General features: G+C 37.9%; 1 protein-coding gene across 2 annotated transcripts in view; it reads left to right on the top strand.

The window, feature by feature from the left end:
• VPS35L (VPS35 endosomal protein sorting factor like) overlaps positions 1 to 23,528 on the top strand; it is a 161,085-nt gene that overhangs the window by 15,092 nt on the left and 122,465 nt on the right. The window contains exons 2-6 of one of the 2 annotated variants that reach the window (XM_028509359.2): positions 6,730 to 6,829; positions 9,533 to 9,700; positions 12,626 to 12,748; positions 13,857 to 13,881; positions 16,252 to 16,328. In XM_028509359.2, coding sequence (XP_028365160.1) covers positions 6,730 to 6,829; positions 9,533 to 9,700; positions 12,626 to 12,748; positions 13,857 to 13,881; positions 16,252 to 16,328 — 493 coding nt within the window. Of the gene's footprint in view, positions 1 to 6,729; positions 6,830 to 9,532; positions 9,701 to 12,625; positions 12,749 to 13,856; positions 13,882 to 16,251; positions 16,329 to 23,528 lie in introns of those variants that run through there. The other variant, XM_036021406.1, reaches the window with a different exon arrangement.

Below are 23,528 nucleotides of genomic sequence, written 5' to 3' on the forward strand. Positions count from 1 at the left end.
GTTTTAAATATATTGTTAGGGGAGTCTTGAGGGTTTTCTATATGAAGAATCATGTCCTCTGCAAAATGTGACACATAACTTCTTCCTTCCCAGTTTGGATGCCTTTTATTTCTTTCTTTTGCCTGATTGCTCTTGCTAAAACTTCTAATACTATGTTGAATAAAAGTGGTAAGAGTGGACATCTTGTCTTGTTCCTGATCTTAGAGGAGAAGCTTTCAGTTATTCACCCTTGAGTATGATATGAGCAGAGGGTTTGTCATATATGGCCTTCATTATATCGAAGTACTTCCCTTCCATGCTCATTTGAATGTTTTAATCATGAATAGATGTTGTATCTTGTCAAGTGCTTTTTATACATCTATTGATATGATCATATGATTATGTTGAACCATCCTTGTGCCCCTGTAATGAATCCCACTTGATCACGAAGCATTATTTTTTTTAACGTATTGCATTTGATTTACTATTTTGTTTAGGTTTTTTAAATCTATATTCATCAAAGATAATTGGTCTGTAATTTTCTTTTTTTATGTTATCCTTACCAGGGTTGGTATTAATGTAATGTTGGCCCTTAAAATATATTAGGAAGTATTGCCTATTTTTCAGTATTTTTGTAAGGGTTTGAGAAAGATAGGTACTACCGGTAGATCTTTTTTTGAATGTTTGTTAGAATTCACTAGTGAAGTCATCTGGTCCTGGACTTTTACTTTTGGGGAGGTTTTTGATGGTTGTTTCAATTTCCTCACTGTTGATAGGTCTACTTAGATTTTCCAGTTCTTTATGGTTCAGTCTAGGAAGGTTATGTATTCTGAAGAACTTGTCCATTTCTTCTAGGTAATACACTTTGTGACATAAAGTCTTTCATGGTACTACTGTGTTTTCCTCTGTATTTCTGTGGTGTCCATTGTAATTTCTTTCATTTCTGATTTTGTTTATTTGAGTCTTTTCTCTTTTTCCTTAATGAGTCTAGCCAGAGGTTTGTCAATTTTATTAATACTTTCAAAGAACCAGCTCTTTTTTGCACTATTTTTTGTATTTTTTTTTTTTTTTTAACTCTGCTCTGGCTTTTATTATTTCTTTCCTTCTGCTGGCTTCAGCAGCATTTGTTCTCTTGTTTTAGTTCTTTAAGATGTAACGTTAGGTTGTTTATTTGAGATTTTTCTTTTTTTGAGATAGGCTTGTAATGATACCAAGTTTCCTGTTATCACTGCTCTTGCTTCACCCCCAGAGTTTTGATATGTTGTATTGTCATTCTCATTTGTTTTATGTATTTTTTGATCTCTCTTATTATTTCTTCTTTGATCCAGTCATTGTTTAGTAGCATGTTGTTTAATCTTCACACACATTTGTGATTTTGTTTTGCTTTTTCTTTGCAGTTGATTTACAATTTTTGAGTACTGTGTTCATAGAATATGCTTAATATGATTTTGGCCTTTAAATTTGTAGAGGCTAGTTTTGTGTCCCAGCATATGGTCAGTCCTTGTGAATGTTGCATGTGCACTAGAAAAAAATGGTATTCTGGGATGAAAGGCTCTGTAAATGTTGATTATGTCCATTAGTTTATTGTGTCATTTAATGCCACTATTTCCTTACTAATTTTCTTTTTAGGTGATCTATCCATAGCTGTCAGTGGGGTATTTAGGTCCCCTACTATTGTGTTTTTGTCAGTTTCTCTTTAGTTTTATTAGTAGTTGCTTTATATATTTTGGTGCTCCCTAATTGGGTGCATATATGCACAAATACATGTTGTCTTCTTGATGTATTGTCCCTTTTATCACTACAAAATATCCATATTTGCCTCTTGTTATCTTTTTATTTTAAAATCTATTTTGTCAGATATAAGTACAGCTATACCTCCTTTTTTTTCTGGATGCAATTTGTTTGGAGAATAGTTTTCTACTCTTTCATTTTGAGTATTTATTTTCCTTGCAGCTGAAGTGTACCTCCTGAAGGCAGCATATGGTTGGTTGGGGTTTTAAAAAATTTTTTTGGCCTTTTATTGGTGAGTTCAATCCATTTACATTTTGGGTATATAAAATTTCCTGTAGCCATTTTATGTTGTATTTTCTGGTAGCTCTGTGTCTCCTTTGTTTCTTTTTCCTTGTGTTTCTGTTTTTGTTTTTGGGTTGTTTCTTTTTTTTATGTGATGGTATTCTATGATTTTTTTCCTCTGTTTTCTCCTTTTTTGTGTTCTGTCTCAGTTCTGGATTTTTTATGTATACACAATTACCATTAGGTTTATGCAAAAGAAAGTGTCATATATACAGTAGTCCTTTTTCTTATTTTATATTCATATTAAATAAATATTAAATTTCTAATATTTTTATATTTTATCTCCACCTCCTTTGCAAATTCAGACCTTTATCATCTCTCCTTTAATGTTTTTGTTGTCACAAATTATCCCTATTCATGCTGCGTTCATTTCAAAATTGTAGTATCTATTGTCTTCTCTTTTTAAACTTTTTACTGTCTTTAACCTTGATGTTGTATTTAAGTGTATAATATCCCATTCTGAAAAATGGTTGAAATTTACAGCTTCTATCTGTTAGTCATCTTACTCATAGTTGAGTACTCTTTTGTCTTTTCATTTTGGGTAGAATAACCCATTTTAGTATTTCATGTAATAGAAGTTTTTTGGAGGTAAATTCCCACAGTCTCAGTATGTCTAGAAAAGTCTTACTCTTTTTATGTAAAGGATATACTTTGCTGGTAATTTCTCTCTTTCAATAGTTTGAACATTTGATTCTACTCTCTCCTAGCTTGTAGGGTTTCTGCTAAAAATTTTGATGATAATCTAATGGGGTTTCCTTTATAGGTTACCATCTTCTTTTCCCAGGGTGTCTTGAGATGTCTTTCTTTGTTATTAATTTTTGATATTTTTAATATAATGTGCCTTGGAGAAGGCCTTTTTGGATGGAGACTGATTGTTTCTTGGATTCAAGGATCCAGCTCTTTTCCTAGGTTTAGGAAGTTCTCACTAACTATTTGTTTGAATAGGCTCTGTGTTCACTTCTCTCTCTCTTCTTCTGGAATATTCATTATTTTATATTGCTCTTTCTGATGGAATCATAGTTCTTGTAGAGTTTTTCTTTTTTAAGTTTCAGTTCCCTCTCTTCCATCTGCTTCATTTCTAGATTTCTGTTTTCAGCATCACCAATTTTTTTCCTCCATGTGGTCAGCTCTACTTCCTAAGCTTGCTGGTTCATTTTTATTTCTTTTATTGAGTTCTTTTACTGAGCTCCAGAATTTTATTGATTTCTTATATTCAGCTCCAGAATTTTTGTTTGATTCTTTTTTGAAAGTTTCAGTGTCTTTAGTGACATACTTCTTTTGTTTTCTGAGTTTATTTCTGATTTCCTTAAGCTTCCTGTTTTCTTGTATCTTGTTGAGTTTTTTCAGAACTGCAATCTTGAATTCCCTGTCATTTAAATTACGTGTTTCCATGTCTTTAAGTTTATTTTCTAGAGGTTTTTAAATTTTCTTTCTGAGCTGCCTGGTTGCCTTGGGTATTCATTCATTGTATTTGATGAATTCTTTCTTCCCTAGGCACCTATGGAAATGAAAGCTGGTTTGTTTTTCTTTTTAAAGGGGGGCACTTCTCTATTTAGTAAGTTGATGAGAACTGTCTTTTGATTTTCTGTAGGTGGCACTGAAGCTCAAGTTTATTAGTTTCTCTTGCTCTTTTCTGGTTTCTCGGATTTCTGCAGGGTGGTGGAAAATGCCGTATATTTCCTGTGGAGCTGGTTATCTCCTCTGTGACCAGGTTCCCACAGTCTCAGGGCACCACTACCCCATGGGGAAATGTGGGATACAGAGTTTTGCACCTGTAAAATTCCATTGTCGTCCCCTGCAGTGACACTCTGCCAGTAGTGCAACCACTATGTTTGTGGTGTGAGCTGGGAGAGGCTGGCTGGTGTATTTGTGGCTTTGTTCTCCTCCCAGTAATTGCGACTGCCTACCCTCAGTGCCTCACTTCTGTATCTCTATTCCTCTTATTGGGATTAGCTACAGTGTGTGCCTGCCACTCAGGGAAAGTCCTTCTGCCTCTTCAATTTTCAGGGCAACAGATAATGTGCTGTGTAGCCCCACATTGCTACAGATTTTTTCTGGGGTCCTTTGATAGCTCTGGAAGAGCCAAGCGAAGTCAGCTCTGGGAGGGCGACCAGGCTTCATGACTTTGTTTTTCTGCCTGGCAATGATGGCCACCAGGCATCTGCGGCCAAATCTTTGCACTCAGTCTCTGCCCAGGTCACTGGGTTCAGCTGCAGCTTGTGCTGACTATTCAGGCAGGAACAGTCACTGTATCTCTTTGCTCCTCCTGGCTACAGAACATGCAGGTGGCAACCTGATTCCTCCCCTCTCTTGAGACCTGCAGTAATCTCTGGGCTGCATTCATGGCATCATCTCAGCTCTTCTCCCTTGCGTTTTCCCCAGTTTGCTCCCACTGACCCACCTTCAGATGTTTCAGTGCACAGATATCTAAGACATGTTTATATTTTGAGCAGGGAATCCTCTGTTGAATTATAGCTGTTCAAATTAGTGTAAATTCTAGGGGAGAGACTAGGGGAAATCCTGCCATTTTTTTCAAAATTTTGTTTGTTTTAAAGGTCAGGGATTGGCTGATATCATATTAAAGAGAGTTTGGAAGAATATTTCATATATGACTCCCAAATGCAATATTTTTGGACGATAAACACAGTGCATAGTTTTTTTTTAAATGTAACCCAGAGGGACTGGACAGTGTATTGTGCCTGGATTTTTTCCTTGAAAAGCTAGAAAGGAGAGGCTAGTTCATGCTGTTAATCAGTCTTTCTCCTCTTGCACTCAAAGCCAAATTTATTTGGAAAGGGGTGGAAATGAAATTAAATGGGACCTCAGTTCTTTGGGGCTGCTTGGGTGTCTGTATTTGTGGGGACTTGAATAAAGCTGATTGATGGCACAATTAGATTTGTGGTGCTTATATTTCATACGGATATTAATGATGTCATGAAGTTATCATTGGAGTAGGGTGAGGAGGTCTTGTCGGGGGAAGTCAAGGGATTTGGAGTCCAAGGAACAACGTGGCCAGGTTCCTGTGCTCTTTAGTTTTTTCTTTCCCTAAATGCGGGTGAGTGGTAGGCTGGAATTGTTTTGTGTGTCCATATTTCTGCCAACATTTTGTTCTTGAATATACAGTTTTGCTCTTAAGAAGGTCAAGGTTTTCTCTGTAGCTCTCCTTTTCTGAGCCCTCATGAGACTTGTCTTTAACAGTGTTATACATTTAAATTTTACATATATTTTAACACTAAGTTATTTTTCACAATTAATATTCATTTTGTGTGTGTATATATATACACACACACATACATATTTAAATACTTTTATTTTATTTTACTTTATTTTTATTTTATTGTTTTAAAGTGTGGTCCAGCTGCTGACAGTGTTCTTGGTTTTCCTTTGACTGGAAACTTTTCTTTTGCCATTATGTTTGAAGGATAGTTTCACGGGGTATAGAATTCTTGGTTGGCAATTACTTTATTTTAATACCTTAAAGGTATCAGTTCATTTGTCAGCTGGCCCCCATCTCTGTGCTGATGTAATAATATTGTCCTTTGAAAGTAATGTATTTTTTTCCTTTTAAGAAATTCTCTTACCCTGACTGGTGTGGCTCAGTGGGTTGGGCATTGTCACTGAAATTCAGGTTGCTGATTCAATTCTTGGTCAAGGCACATGCCTGGGTTGCAGGCCAGTTCCCTGGTTGGGGGTATACGAGAGGCAACTGATTGATGTTTCTTTAGCACATTGATGTTTCTCTCCCTCTCTTTCTCCTTTCCTTCCCCTGTCTCTAAAAATAAATAAGTAAAATGTTTAAAAGAAAAAGAAACCCACTCTCTTACTGTGAAAACCCTAAGTATGGTTATTTTGTTTTGGTTTTGAGGCTCACTTTGGGGTACAGGTGTTTCTTAAATTAGTAACTTGATTTCTTTCTTTAGTTTGAGAAACATTTCAACCTCATTTTTTAAAAAATTGATTCTGCCTATTCTTGCTTCCTCTTTGTGTGTGTGTTGTATGTGTGTTAGGCTGCTATGTCCCTATGTCTCCCAGACTATACTGTGCTTCCCGTATTTGTTCTCTTCCTCCTTCAATGTGGATACTCTCTCCCCTTTTATTGTTCATTTCACTGTTACCCTTACTTTTTGAGCCCTTACAAGACTGACGAAAACTGCTCTTCATCTACTTTCTGCTTGGCTTCTTTCTTTTGCTATACATTCCTTAACTGACAGATATTTTGTGGGGAAACCAGGTCTGGATTTTTCCCTTCTCTGTAACCCCTTCTCTTCAGAAGCTCTTTCTTCAAGTCCTACCTGTCTCAATAGCCCCAAACCTTAGTTTACCTCTCTAGTCATATAAGGTTTCCTTAAAACAGTTTTCTTTTGGCTGCTCTGTGTCCTAGCAGCTACCCTCTGCCTGGTTCCAGCCTCTTGTCCATGTCAGGAATAAATGGGTGCTCTGCCAGGGGAAGCTGGCTTCATCTCAGTACACTTCCCTTGGTTCTGGTGCCTTGGCAGCTCCTTATATCTTCAAACTGATTTTTTATTCTTTTTTTTTTTAATTTAGCATTTCTGGTTGGGTTTAGTAGGAATACTGTTCCTCTGCAAACTACTTCATCGAGGAAGTCTCGACAACAAGTTTCTAGAATGTTAGGTGTCTCTATCACCTAATTGGTTTTTGGGTTTTGTTGTTTATCAGGCACTCCAGGAATAGGAACTACAAGGCAGAATCTGCAACATACCACCTGGAGGCTGTGCCACTGGAGTTTGGGGACTATCACCCATTAAAACCCATAACCGTAAGTTTTGTCAAAGGCAGTATTCCTGGGTCTTTTCTGTTTTGCCAACAGTAGCTTCTTTTGCATGTTTAAATCAATCAGTTTGTTCCCTCCCTATTTTTTTGTGGTGTTGGCCTCACCCACCAGCATTTTTATTTGCTCCTTTCTTATATCAATGAGAGTGTTGTGATGGGATAGTTTGTATCTGACTTGGAAGTGTAAGCAGAATATATCTTTTTAATTTGCCTATTTGGAATATTAAAAACCAATATAATTACCAGTATAGGGTGCTATCCTGAGTAGCATCATAGTCTATATGTAAGTATACTTGAAAAACAAAACAAAAAGCAGGCAAGAGACACAGATGGTCCCTCTCTTATACGTTTGTACTCTTTCATTGACAAGTGGTTGAAGCTATGTGGTTGTCATGATGGGTGGAGATGAGGTTGACAGATTGATACCAATAGACACAAAGGACATAAAGTTTCTTCTAGTGGAGGACCTGAGAAAACGGGTGATGATTACATTAAGCAGGAAGTTATAAGGCTTACCTTTGGCCTCCCAGGGTCCCACATATCCCCATGGGCTCAAGTAGCCAGTGAGTTGGTTCCATTCTCAGGAACTCTCCCTACATGGTGACCGAGTAGCAGTATAAGCTCCTGCACATTCAACTGCAGGGCGACCTCTTCTTTAGCAGTTCTTGTTTACCCAGGTGGGTTACCTGTCCTTCCCTGAACCAGCCCTGGTGACCAGGGTATAGAATATGCTTATTGATTGGGTTGGGGCCAGTACCTACCCTGGGAACCAGGAGCAGAGTCCACCTTACCAGGCCTATTGGGTAAGAGTCAGGGGAAAGGGAGGGCTACTTTCCCAAAGAAAATTTGGACTATTGAATGTGGGAGATAGACGACTAGATACCAGGCAAACAAATTGACTAATGTACACCAATGCCAAGTACTTGGGCTAATCACCCAGTTTAGTGTCAGACCCTACAACCTAATGGGAAGGTCTTCAATAAGACTGCTCTCATTTCAGACACTACAAACTTGGGGGTCCCCGGGTCACCTGAACTTCTGTCTAACTGGCTACAAACTCAAAGGTTTCCTGAGACCTCCCTTCAGGTTTGATAATTTGCTAGAACAACTCACAGAGCTCAGAAAAGCACTATACTTATACTTACAGTTTTATTATGAAGATATAAATAAGGACCAGCCAAATTAAGAGACACACAGGGTGAGGTTGGGAAGTGGTTTCTAAACACAGAGCTGCTGTGCCTTCTGCCTGTGGAATTGGTATATCACCTCTCAGCCCATCATGTGTTCACCAACTAGGAAACTCCACCAAGTTTTGGTGTCCAATCTTCTTTTTAAAAATATTTTATTTCTCTATTTTTAGAAAGAGGGGAGGGAAGGAGAAAGAGAGGGAGAAAAAAACATCAATGTGTCATTGCCTCTTACGCATCCCCTATTGGGGACCTGGCTCACAACCCAGGCATATGCCCTGACTGGGAATTGAACCAGTGACCTTTTGGTTTGCAGGCCTATGCTCAATCCACCGAACTACACAAGCCAGAGGATGTCCAGACTTTTTATTGGAGTTTCACTGCAAAGGCATGATAGATTGATTCCTTGGCGATGTGATTGAATTTTATCTCCATCACCCCTACCTCCACCTTGAGGTCAGGCTGATGTCAACCTGGCTGCTGCCATCAAGGCCACACCCTATAATTACAGTGGTTGGCTTTTTTCTTGACCAGCCCCTATAATGTATCATCTCATTAGCATAAACTCAGGTCTGTACCCCTACACACCTGAGGGGTAGGGCTTATGAATGACAGACCCTCCAAGGACTAGGCCAGTCAAATTTTCTTTTATCTAACACTTTTGCCTTTATTCTGTTTCCCACCATCCTTCTTGCTCTCTTGAACATTGGTTACCTCTGTTTCCCTGTGGATACATGTCCAAAGTCTCATCACTGTTCCTCAGCCCCTGTCCCCTGGGTTTTCATAGTTTCCTCATTAAAAAGGAGTACAGCCTAACTAGCCCTGCTAGATGTTGCCCCCTATTCTCAGCAGAGACTATGGTTGGATCCTCTTGGCTGAGAGTTTTATCCCTGGTCTAGTTACCTGAAGCTGGGGAGGGATGGGAGTCAGTGGACAAAAGTATGGCTTCATGTCCCAACACCCTCATCTACCCTTAATACTTAAACTAATCCATGGCATTGGGAGTTCTCCAGAAAGGAAGGAGTTGGCTTTCACTGGTCTGTAGTGATGAGATGACTATGCTGAGCCATTGACACTCTCTTCATAGTGTGATGACCCTGGAAGCTTATTTGTCGTAGTTTATTATTCTACCTAGACCATTGCTGTAAGATGCAAATTCTCATACAATAGGTCTGGTGGGGCTTGAGAGTCTGCATCTTTTATAAGCTTCCAGGTGATGTGGCCACCGCTTGTCCAGGGACTACACTCTATGAAGGCCGTACAAGAATGTATTACATTACTACCTTTTAACCATAGTGCCCCTGTCTCTTCCTTCTTGACCTTAACTTTCCCCTTTCCTTCCTTGACCACTGGGATTCTGAGTCATGTCAGTTTATCACAAAATAAGAGTCCCTGTCACAAAGGAATAGTCAACTTACAGAGTGAGGGAAAACCCCTTCAGAGTGTTTCACTGGTAAGAGTCAGATGAGACTTCCATTGACCTCCATGAATGTTCCCCACAGGTCACAGAGTCAAAGATGAAGAAAGTGAGCCGGAAAGGAAGCACTTCTTCCACATCCTCGTCATCCTCCAGCTCAGTGGTGGACCCACTGAGCAGTGTACTGGATGGGACTGATCCCCTTTCTATGTTCGCAGCTACTGCTGACCCCACGGCCATAGCAGCTGTCATGGTAACACATCCTGCTGGCAGTTGCCCAGCTGGTGCTTGGTCCTGTGGGTGCAGGGATGGGAGTTTTCATCTTTTTGTTTTTAAGTAGTATAGGTGCATTCTAGTTGTAACAATTCACATAATTCAGACATCCACAGGGTGTAGCTTACAGCCGGGGACACTGCCAAGTGAGAGGCTGGCACAGATGCTGGAAAATTTTTCCTTTCTTTTTTAAGCCATTTTAAAATGTACCCTTTATTTTCATGTGCCCTTTTAGTAATTCTTCTTGAATTTATTCTTATGTAATTATATAGGTAATTTAATTAATTTTTCATATAAAAAGTCAAATACTATAGGTGAAGTCCTGTTGATCAATTCCTCTTATTCTGTTTACTTCCCTGGAGGTCATCAATGTTAATCTGTGTAATGTATATTCTTTTATAACTTTTCTTTGTATTTTCATAGATATTTATTGATAGTAATTTCTCAGCATTTACGTACATCATACTCCTATATAAATAACAACAATAATAATGGTATCACCTTACTGTATGGAAGATCTTTTCTAAGTGTATTCTAAGTTTAGTCAGAGGGGTATTATAATCCTTATTTAAAGAGGCTCACACCCGCATGGGGAAATAGAGATAAGTCACATCTAAATGGGAATTCCAGCCCAGCCAGTCTGACTTCAGAACCCACATTCTATGGTAGCATTGCATACATTTATTTACTTTTTTTAACATAATTTGAACTATATTTATACTTTATTTTTAACATGGCAATATGTCTTGGAGAACTTCATGTTGGTACTTCTAGAATAGCCTTCTTATGTTGAATGACTGTGTTGTATTCTAAAGATGGGCACTATATAGTTTAATTCCCCATTACTCTTCTGATGTACACAGACTGTTTGTAGTGTTAGCTAGTGTAGACAGTGGTGCCTCAGTCCTTGAACTTACACACATACATCTTGGTGCATACACGCAAGAGTTTCTGCAGGATAGCTTCTTAGAAGTTCATTACTGAGTTAACACGATGTGTAGTTAAGATTTGATGTCAGCTGCCAAATTGTTCCTCAAAAAGTCTTCACCAACTTGTATTCCCACCTGCAATATTTCAGAGTGTCTATCTCTTTGCGCTCTTGCCAGCCCGGATATTTTTAGTCATAATTACTCTTTGCCATTCCGATTATTAAATACCAATCTTGTCTAGTTGGCTTTTCTGGATTCTTAATGAGCTTTGTATTTTGATATGTTTATTGGCCATTTGTAGATTAGCCTAAAATTGTTTTTATCTTAGCAAATCTTTAGATAAAACTATTTTATTCTACAGTGAGATGCCTTCTGCTTATACTTTTTAGAAACTTTGAGGTATAAATTAATGAATAAAATTATAAGTTATTTAAAGTATACAAGGTTATGATTTGATGTACATATACATTGTGAAAGGGTTTCCCCCCATCAGGTTATTTAACAAATCTATCACATCACCTATTTACCTTTTTTTGTAAGAATATTTAGGTTCTACTCTCAGTAAATTTCAATAATACAATAACATTATTGACTGTAGTTACTGTGTTTGCTTATACTCATTTGTTTGTTTGTTATTTATTATCTGTTTTTCCCATAACCACTTATCCCCCCCCCCATACTGTCTTCCACCTCCAACTATGCTACAATCACCACACTGTTGTTCCTTTGAGTTCTTTTTCTGTTCTGTTCTATCCTTCCAACCCCTCCCCCAGAGCTGTCAGCCTGCTCTCTATCTGTGAGTCTCGCTCTGTTTTGCTTGTTAGTTCAGTTTGTTCATTAGATTCCACATATGAGTAAAAGCACCTGGTGCTTATCTTTCCCTGACTGGCTTATTTCACCTACCATAATCTTGTCCAGGTTATTCCATTCTGTAACAAAGGGTACATTTTTTTCTTTTTTATGGCCTAGTAGTATTCCATTGTGAAAATGTCCCATAGTTGTTTTTTTAATCCACTCATCTACTCATTGGCACTTAGGCTGCTTCCAAATTCTGGCTATTGTAAACAATGCTGCAATGAACATAAGAGTGCATGTATTCTTTTGTATTAATGTTTCAGGGTTTTTTTTTTTTTTTTTTTGATAAATTGCCAGAAGTGGAATCATTAGATCATAAGGCAGTTCCATTTTTAATTTTTTGAGGTAACTCCATACTGCTTTCCACAGTAGCTGCACAAATCTGCATTCCCACCAAGAGTACAGAAGGATTCCCCTTTCTCCACATCCTGGCCAGCACTTTTTATTTGTTAATTTGCTAATGACAGCCATTCATACAGATGTGAGGTGATAGCTCATAGTGGTTTTAATTTGCATTTCTTTGATGATTAGTGACATTGAGTATCTTTTCATATTTCTATTGGCCATCTGTATGTCCTCTTTGGAGAAGTGTCTGTTCAAGTCCTTTGCCCATTTTTTAACTGGATTGTTTGGGTATATTTGGTGTTGAGTTTTATAAATTCCTTACAAATTTTGGATATTAATCCCTTATCAGTGAATGTGTTCTCCCATTTAGTGCATTGTTTATTCATTTTGTTGATGGTTTCCTTTGCTGTGCAAAAACTTTTTAGTCTGATGTAGTCCAGTTTGTTTATTTTTTATTTCTTGTCCAAGGAGATATATCAGAAAAAATACTGCTACAAGAAATGTCCAAGATTTTACTGCATATGTTTTCTTCTAGGATTTTTGTGGCTTTGAATCTTAACATTTAAGCTTTTAATCCATTTTGAGTTTATTCTTGTGTGTGGCATAATAAGAAGGTCTACTTTAATTTTTCTGCACGTATCTGTCCAATCTTCTGAACACCATTTATTGAATAAATTATCTTCAGTTCACTGTATGTTTTTGCCTCCTCTGTCATACTATTTTGTTTTAGATTAAAATGAAACTGCTACTGAAGGGATTTTCTTGCCTGTTCTTAGGACAGTTCCAGAAAGAAACGTGACGGAGATGATAACTCCATTGTACGATCAGATTTTGAGTCTTGGGCCAGCAAACGAGGAGAAATCCTTGCCCGGTATACTACCACAGAAAAGCTCTCCATCGTGAGTGCCATTAGACTTTTTTCCTAGAGTCTACATTAGATTTAGTAGCAATTTCTTTTAGTTTTTATGATTCTGCAACTGATTTTAACATGTGAGGTTTTTTTCCCCAAACCAAGCAATTCTCTGACACCAGCTGGGTGACACCTCCAATTCAACTTAGTTCTGACACTGTCTACCTGGAGATGGTGACAGATCCCACAGGTTAAGGGCTCAGTGTCATCTCATGTCCAAGTTGTTAAAAGGAGGAAAGGGGAAGGTAGGATATATATACCCTCTCTCATTTAGAGTCTTCCTGGAGTCCCCCTCAATATATCTAGTTACATTTTTCTGGGAGGTAGCCATGGGTTGTATGCAATGCAAGGAAAGCTGGGAAATGTGGCAGCGTGTCCATCAAAACTTAGGCTGTGAGTAGGGAGGAAAGAGAGAACTTGGCAGGCAACTTGAAATGTTCTCCCACAGAGCTTATCCCCTCCTCTCTCTTTCATGGTGTGTTCTTATGGAGCAGTGTGGCAGGTATAATTGTTGGAGTCTTAAATTATTTTTCTTATTTTCTGAATGCATTCATTTAATGCATAGAACATTGCATTAGAACATTTAGAACATTGATTAATAACCAGGAACAATTTTACCCCCCGAGGGACATACTGCAATGTCTGGAGACATTTTTGGTTGTCACAACTATGAGAAAATCAGAGATGCTGCTAAACATCCTACAGTGCACAGGACAACCCTTACAGCAGATTTTTCCAGCCCATAATGTCAGTAGTGCTGAGGTTGTGACACCCTGATTTAGAATAAGCTAAATGCATTCACATGACTCTGTAACCCTCAAAATTTTCCTATTTGTTGGCCGACTTCTAGAGTCCTGAATTGAGCAGAAATTTGAATCTTTAGTATTAATAGTTTCTACTTAGCTATATTTTAATCCTTTGAGTAACTGTTTCTACTTTTCATTTGCAAAAGTAAATGGCTTTGCTGGAAAATGATAGGTTATATTGCCTTAGTGCTACTTGAATATAATTTAAGTATCTTACAAGTTTCTTTTTTTTTTTCACAGAATCTAGTAAGTTTTAAAAATTATTAACAAATTATTTTTTGGCCTCTGCAGAATCTGTTTATGGGATCTGAAAAAGGTGAGTTTTTGTCGTGTTACTGTTTTGATGGGGAATTTTCTCATTTAATATAATTTCACAAAGGAAAACAAAGGGTTTTGTTACTCAATTCTGATGATTACTTCAATTAAAGCTTTTATTTCCTAGATTATATGTAGACTTAGTAGAATTGTAATATATATATATTTAGAAGATAAATGGAAAAAAACCCCCACAAAGAGTTACATGGAGTAAAACATAAGCCCACTACTTGATTTTTAGGATTACAGAGTAGTAGTTTCTCCTTTGTAAAAATGCAGATATGCTGGTGAGGGGAGTTCCACACTCACACCACTGGCCACTGGTCCCTTCTTAATTTCCCCTGCTAAGATGCACAGTTAGAAGCCCTGGACCAGGGGTTTTCAAATTGACTGCAACAGGGCCATCTGAGGACCTTCTATACAAGTACAGACCACTGCCCCCACTGTACTTCTTGAATTAATCCTAAGGAATGAGCCCAGGAATTTCCTTTTTTAAGTTCCCAGATGGTTGTAAAGCAACTGACAGATCATGTACCACCAGGGTGCAGATGAATTTGGCCTTGGTTTTTGTCTAAATTGGTGTGGCAACTGCAAGTCTTCCTCATTCTCTGTAGTTTGAGACAGCACATTGGAAATAGGAGAGTGACAGCACCTTTGTTATGGGCATAACTTTGACCTTAAACCATAAAGAAGGAAATCAGCATTGCATGTCTACCAGTTTAGAAATGTAAAAAGATTGATGATATCTCTTGTGAGAAGAGTGTGGAGCAATAGGAACTCTCATGCACTGTCATTGGGAGTGTAAAATGATTGATACCCACTGTAAAGTACTTTTGCATTATCTCTTAAAATTGAAGATGGGGCAACTCCTTGACCCAGAAATTCTACTACTATCAGAAATCAGCAGACTACATCCTGCAGGCCAAATCTGGCCCACTCTGGTTTTATAAACAAAGTTTCATGGGAACACAGCTATATTAGTTTGTTTGCATATTGTCTATGGATGGATCCTTGCTATGCTGGCAGAGTTGAGTAGTTGTAACAGAGACAGTATGACTCACAAAACCTAAAATTTTATATCCGGCTCTTAATGGAAACTTTTTTTCTAACTCTGCCCACATCTGTATTTCTTAAAATGTGGTTCAAGGAGGAGCAGGTGACTGGGAGTTCATTAGAAAGGCAGAGTCTTGGGCCCTGCTAGACCTACTGAAAATTAGGATCTGCCTGTTAAAACATCCTTTAGTGATTCCTGTAAAAATTTGAGAAGCACTGCTCTGAAGAAATGCATGTGTATATGAACCAGAGGACATGCACAGAAATGATCATAGCCATGTTGTTCAGAGTCACCCCATATAGGAAACAAACATCCACTGCCAATAGAGTAAGAAAAAATTGTGTTATATGCACATAATGAACTAAACAGCAGTGAATATAAGTGAACTCAGTGGTGGTCACAGAGGCTTAGTAATATATATTAAAATGTACATGTGTGTACATTCTGTATATATTATACTTCAGAATGAAGGAGAAAGGAGAAGCAGGTTAAAAGAAGCAAGCTATTTGGAAACTTCTTAACTTGAGTAGTTGTTAGTAAATAACTAATTGTAACCATGCTCTCAAGCTGATCCCAAACAAATCTGAGCTAACACCACAGGTAAGAAACTGACAACTCCTGAAGTGAGTTTGGTAGGCAGAAGCAAGGGACCTCAGATCTAGAACAAATGCCCCCTAAAGAATGGGAAAAGATTCTGAAATAGGAGCTACTAGAGAGAAACAGCAAACTTGCTGGATAGGTAGCCTTGCCCTGTGGCTGTCTCATGGCCTAGAGTTTTTTTCTTAATTTCTATCCATTTGTCCCTGCTGATGGAAAGAACTGTGCTGACAGATGATGGATGAAGGCACAGCTAGTCCTGTTTGCTCCAAGAGGGGGCATTGAAACCCTGGTGTTTCCCATCTGTGGACAGACACTGAGATTGTTGTTTTGTTAGTGTGTGGATACAGTTCTACAATGAATACCAGCCTGAAAGGGCCTCTTGTTCTTGGAGAACAATTAAATGACAGATTTTTGGCATCCTTCTCTAGACTGCCTTTCTTTAAGAATAAATAAATGATGCAGTGAAAGTTTGTAAATATTGAATGAATATAGTAGAACCTTTTTGAGGATGGCCCTCTCATTTCCCAGGGGCAGCTTCTAAGCAGAAATGTTTCTGATGGAGTTGTGGGTATGGAAGGATGTTGCTTTCTAAATCTCTGATTGAAATTGTTCCCTGGGCTCTTTATTCATGATGGAGTCTGAAGTAAAGATGCCTTCCTCTAGAGGTATTGGTGACAGAGGAAAGCCACTTGTGTGACATGAATCTGTTTTGTTTAGGTAAAACTGGACCTGCCATATCCACAATGTCAGAGAAAGTTCGGACCAGGCTGGAGGAGCTGGATGACTTTGAGGAGGTGAGCAGGTCATTGGCCAAACACAGGGCCAAGAGAGCTCCATCTCAGTGGCTACTCTTTGACTAATTGTTTAGCTGCATATTGTGTCCAGTCCTCCTGAAGTACTGACAAATCCAGGAAAGGTGCCAGCAGTGTGTTGGCGGAGATCACAGGAGCCTGTCTCAGGCTCAGGCTGGTTATTTTGAAGGGATCTTTTCTCGCTGTGATGCCTCAGCAAATGCAGGCCGTCTGGGGACAAGGCCTCACTGTACCTACCAACTGCAGTCATCTCCCTGGGAAGTATAGGATACAGGTCTTACTTGGAGGTAGAGGCTATACATGGCCACTCTACTGATTTAGTATTGCTCATAGGACTCTTAATCGGCACACTTGCACTTTCAAAAAACATGGCTCATTTACTAACTCTGGCTGAGTAGCTCATTTGGTTAGAGCATCATCCTGATACACCAAAGTTGTGGGTTTGGTCCTCAGTCAGGACACATACAAAAATCAACCAATGAATGCATAAGTAAATATAACAACAGGTCTCTTCTCTCTCTCTCTCTCTCTCTCAAATCAATAAAAATTAAAAAAAAATTAAATTGGTAATTTTAACATCAGCTCAGATTTCTGACCTCTTGAATTCTACCTGATTACTGTAGGCCCACATTCTTGCATTTAACCAGGACATGCACTATTCAGGTTGCACAGTACTTCCTGTCTCAATTCACTTATGATTCACTTATGAGCATTACTAGCTTGACCCCTAGAAGACAGGTGAGTTTGCATACTCAGCAGTCTCATGTAGGGAGGCAACATTTGGGTGGGTAATAGGGCAAATTCTGGAACCACACTGCCTGAGTTTGAATCCTTGCTATGCTATTTGGTAATTCTGTGATTTTGGAAAGGTGTTTAACAGCTCTGCCTCAGTTTACTTACCTGTAAAATGGAATGCTGCATAGCACCTGCTTCTTAGGGTTATCTCAGGGATTGAATGAGTCAATGTGTAAGAAGTGCTCAGACCAGCAGATGTTAGCTGTTGTTATTACCCTGAGTCTAGATGACTTAACTCAACTACTTAGTAACAGGGTGTCCATGGCCATTCACCGTTTCTATATCCATTTTCTCATTTTATAAAATGGGAATGAAGAATCTCGTTGTGGCAGCCTGGACTTCACCTGGGCCTTAGAGAGGATGTGAGTAAGAGCCACAGAGGGAGGTGTTGGCTTCTTAGTTCCTGTGCAGCTTCAGTGCTTCAGTTCTTGAATCTCTGAGTATTCTGATCCTCAGGGCAGGAAGCGAGGTGGACAATTTGCTGCCCTGTGCAGCTCACTGCATCCTGAAATATTGCTCTGGAGAGCACTCTCCAGTAAACCACCTGCATGCAAATCTCTGACTCAGAGTCTGTTTTCTGGAAAATCTAACCAAAGTCAGCATTTTCAGAATATCTATGGAAACACATGTAAAAAATGATAGGAAACAGTAGTTGAAGAATATCAACAATTATTGACAGGTGCCTTTCAAGCTGCTACCGTGTTGCTGGGGCTCAGAGGGAGTAAATCCGAGTAGGTGAAATCTTTAACAGCTTTCCTACTGTGTACCCAGCCCTGCCTATCTTATTTCATGGAATATATCATTCCTGTGAAGATAATAGTAAAGATGACAAAACTGAGACTCACAAATGTTAAGTGACTTGGAGGAGGTCACACAGCCAGTAAATGACTAGATTAACAACTGAAGGAGTCAGCCATACACAGTGGGTTCTTGGTAGTCTAGAATAGGCTGCCGAAGGCCAGACTGGGACACCATCTCACATTATCAGAGGTGGGTAGCATACAAGATGTGGTATTTGGAATGACTCTTAGTTACCCAGTCAGAGGGAAGGACCAATCAAAGAGACCCAACGATAACAATCAAAATCCAGTTACAACTAGAAGGTCAATATAAATGGCATAAAGGGCATCCCAAGAGCATTAGGTTGAGGAGATCAAAGAGACTGTGCCACTGAATCCGTGGGTCTTGTACCATAGAAGTTCACACCATTAAGATGGAGTCAAATCAGATCAATCTAAGAGCAGAAACAAACAAGAAAGGCAACTAAAATGGAGAGACAAAGGAACAATACCCAATTGAAAGGAAAGGAAGAATCCCTAGAAAGAGTGCTAAATGAAATAGAGGCAAGTAAATCGTCAGACATTGAATTAAAAATTATGCTTATAAGGAAAATCAGTGAGCTCAGTGAGAACTACAGAGAACTCCAGGGAAGCTACAAGAAGATTACAGTGAACTACTTCAGTATGAAAAAGAACATAGAAACTATTAATAATAGCCAGGAGGAAATGTAGAATACAATTTCTGAATTGAAGAACACAGTACAAGGAATCAAAAACAGGCTAGATGAAGTGGAGGATAGAATCAGTGAGCTGGAGAACAAAGTAGAAAAAAACTCCTAGGTAGAGCAACAAAATGAAAACAGACTCAAAAAGAACAAAGAGGTGTTAAGGGAGCTGCAGGACAAACTGAAACATCATATTTGTATAACAGAGGTACCAGGAGAAGAAGAGGAGCAAGACATAGAAAACCTGTTTGAAAAAGTAATGACACAAAACTTCCCTAACTTGATAAAAAGTCGCAAGTCCAGGAAGGACTTGATGAATCCAATCATGATGAATCCAAAGAGGCCCACTCCAAGATACACCATACTAAAAATGGCAAAACTTAAAGAGAATCTTAAAGGAAGAAACAGCTAGTAACATACAAGGAAGCCCCAATGAGGCTATCAGCTTGATCACTGAACAGAAATAATAAAAGCCAGAAGGGAATGGCAAGAAATATTACAAGTAATGTAAAGTCAAGGCTTGCAAACAACGAGTCTACCCAGCAAGACTCACATTTTAAAAAGAAGGCAAAATGAGGAGTTCCTTCCCCCCAAAAAACCCCACAAAAAATGATAAAAGAACATATCCTCACCAAACCAGTATTGCAAGAGATGCTAAAGAAACTGTTTTAAGAACATGAAGACATAGGGTAACTCAATGGATAAGAAAAAGAAATCCACATATATGTTGTCTGCAAGAGACCCAACTCAAAAGATCTGTACAGACTGAAAGTGAAGGGATAGAAACAACCATTCCTAGCAAAATGGACATTTAAAAAAAAGCTGGGGTAGCAATACATATATCAGACAAAATAGATTTCAAAATAAAGATCATAAAAAGAGACAAAGGAGGTCACTATATAATAAACTTAAGGGAACAATCCATCAAGAAGATAAAACCCTTATAAACATGTATAGATATATATATATATCCAACATGGAGGCACCCAGATATATAAGGAAAATCTTGGAGGACCACAAGAAAGATATTGACAGCAATGCACTTACAGTAGGGGACTTTAACACCCCACTGTCAACAATGGACATCTTCCAAATAAAGAATCAACAAGAACGTTGTGGCATGCTAGATTGAATGGACTTAACTGATATACACAGAATCTTTGACCTGAAAGAAGAAAAATATACATTCTTTTCAAATGCAAATGGAAAGTTTTGAAGATTGACCACATGATAGGACACAAAACAAACCTCAACAAATTCCAGAAAATTATATCAAGCATTTTCTCAGATCACAATGGCTTGAAACTAGAAACTAACCTCAAGGAAGAAACTCAAAAACAATCAAATCCATGGAGACTGAATAACACTGTTATTAAACAATGAATGCGTAAACAATGAGATCAGGAAGAAAACAAAAAGTTACTGGAAACAAGTGTAAATGAGCACAATAACCCAAAACCTATGGGACACAGCAAACACAGTCCTGACAGGAAAGTTCATAGCAGTAGGCTTGCCTAAAAGATAGAAAAAATTCAAATAAATGACTTAACCCTACATATACAAAAACTGGAGGAACAACAACAAAGCCCAGACAGAGCTCGTAGAAGGAAGGAAATAACCAAGGTCAGATAAGAATTAAATGACATAGAGACTAAAAGAACCATTCAAAGGATCAATAAATTCAGGAGCTAGTTCTTTGAAAAGATAAAATCAAAAAGCCTTTAAACAGACTCATGAAGAAAAAGAGAGGACCCAAATAAATAAAATCAGAAATGAAAGAGGAGAAATTGCAGCCCATATGACGGAAATGAAAAGGATGATAAGAATTTACTGTGAACAATTATATGCCAAGAAATTTGACAATGTAGGCAAAATGGACAAGTTTCTAGAAACATATAATCTTCCAAAGCTGAATCAAGAAGAAGCAGAAGACTTCAATAGACCAATAAAAACTAGTGAAATTGAAGCAGTAATAATAATAATAAAACAAAACAATCACTGCACACAAAAGGCCAGGACCAAATAGCTTCACAGCCAGTTTTACCAAATATTTACAAAAGAGCTAAGTCCTATCCTTCTCAAACTATTTCAAAAATATTTGAAAAAGTAGAAAGACTCCCACACTCTTTATGAGGCCAGTATTATCCTAATTTAAAAACCAGATAAAGACACAACAAAGAAAAAAGACTACAGTCCAATATTGCTGGTGAACATACATGCTAAAATCCTCATCAAAATATTGGCAAAGCACATCTAGCACTACATTAAAAAGGTCATACACCCTATTCAAATGGGATTCGTGCCAGGAATGTAAGAATGGTGTAATATTTGTGTATCAGTTAAAGTAATTACCACATAAACAAAATGAAAGACAGAAATCATATGCTTATATCAGTAGGCACTGAAAAAGCATTTCATAAAGTATCGAAGCCATTTATGATAAAAATGCTCAGTAAAGGGGGAATAGCGGGATCATACCTCAACATAATAAAAGCCATCTACATGAAACCTACAGCCGACATCATATTCAATGGGCAAAAACTAAAAGCTTCCCCCTGAGAGCAGGAACAAGACAAGAATATCTGTTTTCATCAGAGGTACTCAACATAGTACTGGAGTTCTAGCAACATTGATTAGACAAGAAAAAGAAATGTAAGGCATCTAACCCCAATTGTCCTCAAACTATTCCAAAATATCTAAGAGGCGGGAAAATTCCCAAACTCTTCTTATAAGCCCAGTACTATACTAATTCCAAAACCAGATAAAGACACAACAAGAAAGAAAACTGTAGGCCAATGTCACTGATGAACATAGATGCTAAAATGCTCAAAAAATATTGGCAAAACTGATCCAACAATATATTAAAAGATCATGCACCATGACCAAGTGGGATTCATCCCAGGGATGCAAGGGGTGTACAATATATGGATATCAAAAAAATGTAATACATCACATAAAAAATGTGAAAGATTAAAAACTACACGATCATATCAGTAGATTCTGACAAAGTACAGCACCCATTTATGATTAAGTCATTCAGCAAATTGGGAGTAGAGAGAACAAACATCAACACAATAAAGACCATGTATGAAAAACTTACAGCGAACACCATACAAAATAGGCAAAAACTAAAAGCTTTTGTACTGAGATCAGGCACAAGACAAGGGTGTCTACTTTTACCACTTCTATTCAACATAGTATCGGAAGTTCTACCCACAGTTAACAGACAAGAAAAAGAAATAAAAGGCATCTAAATTGGAAAGGAGAAAGTAAAACTGTTACTGTTTGCAGATAATATGGTAATATGCATAGAAAAAATTATAGACTCCATCAAAAAACTCCTCAACCTAATGAATGAATTTGGCAAAATGTTGGAATACAAAGTCAACATTCAGAAATAAAAGACATTTTTGTACAGTAACAAAGAAATTACCAGAAACAGAAATTAGGAAAAACATCCCATTTACTATGTAACAACAAGAAAAAAAAAGATTGTGGGAGAGAAAAATAAAATACTTAGGAATAAACTTAACCAAGCAGGTAAAAGATCTGTACTCAGAAAACTACAGAACACTGGAGAAATAAATTAATGAAGACACAATTAAATGGAGTCATATATCATTGTCATGGACTAGAAAAATTAACACTATTTAAATGTCCATACTACTCAAAGCAATAAACAGATTCAACACTATGTCTGTCAAAATACCAATGACATATTTCACAGATATAGAACAGACATTTCAAAAATTTATATGGAAACAGAAAACACCCTGAAAATCTCAACAATTTTTGAGAAAGAACAAAACAGGAGGGATCACAGTACTTAGTCTCAAACTATATTAAAAGATCATGGTTGTCAAAACAGTTTGGTATTGACATTAAGAACAGACACATATACCAAGGAAACACAATAAAGAGCCCAGAAAGACGTATGTCAATATGGTCAGTTAATATATGACAAAGGGGACAGGGACAATAAATGGAGTAAAAATAGCCCCTTCAATAAATGGTATTTGGAGATCTGGACAGCTACATGTAGAGAGAGAGAGAGAGAGAGAGAGGGAAAGAGAAAGAGAAAAGGAAAAGAATAGAAACTAGACCATCAAATTGTACTATCCTCCAAAAAAACCCCTCAAGATTGGTAAAAGACTTATGTCAGCATAAGTCATGATACCGTAAAAGGCCTTGAGTAGTACATAGGCAGGAAAATTTCATATATCCCACACAGCAGTATTTTCACTGATACATCCATTAGGGCAAGGGTATAAAGGAAAGAATAAACAAATGGGACTTCATCAAATTAAAAGCTTCTGGATGGCTTAAGAAAACATCAACAAAATGAAAAGGGAACCAACTGTATGGGAAAGTATATTTGCCAGTGATACCTCAGGCAAGGGCTTAATCTTCAAAATATATAAGAACACTCACCTGACTCCACACCAGGAACACAAACAATCCAATTAAAAAATGGGCAAAGGACCTGAACAGATGCTTCTCTAAAGAGGACATTCAGAGGACCTATAACATGGGAAAAAAATGCTCAACATCACTAGCCATGAGAGATGCAAATTAAAACCACCATGAGATATGACCTCATGCTGGTCAGAATGGCCATCATTAACAAATGAACACAGAAGAAGTACTGGCGAAGTTGTTGATAAAAGGGAACCCTAGTACATTGTTGGTGGGAATGCAGACTGGTTTAGCCACTGAGGAAGGCAGTTTCCTCAAAAAACTAAAGATGGAACTGCCTCTTGGTCCAGCAATAGCACTGCTAAGATTATACCTTACGAATCCTGAAATACCAATTCAAAAAAACCTATGCACTCCAATATTCATAGTAGCATTATATGTAATAGCCAAGTGCTGGACACAGCCTA

The sequence above is a fragment of the Phyllostomus discolor genome, chromosome 3 (assembly GCF_004126475.2).
Source record: "Phyllostomus discolor isolate MPI-MPIP mPhyDis1 chromosome 3, mPhyDis1.pri.v3, whole genome shotgun sequence".
NCBI lineage: Eukaryota > Metazoa > Chordata > Mammalia > Chiroptera > Phyllostomidae > Phyllostomus > Phyllostomus discolor.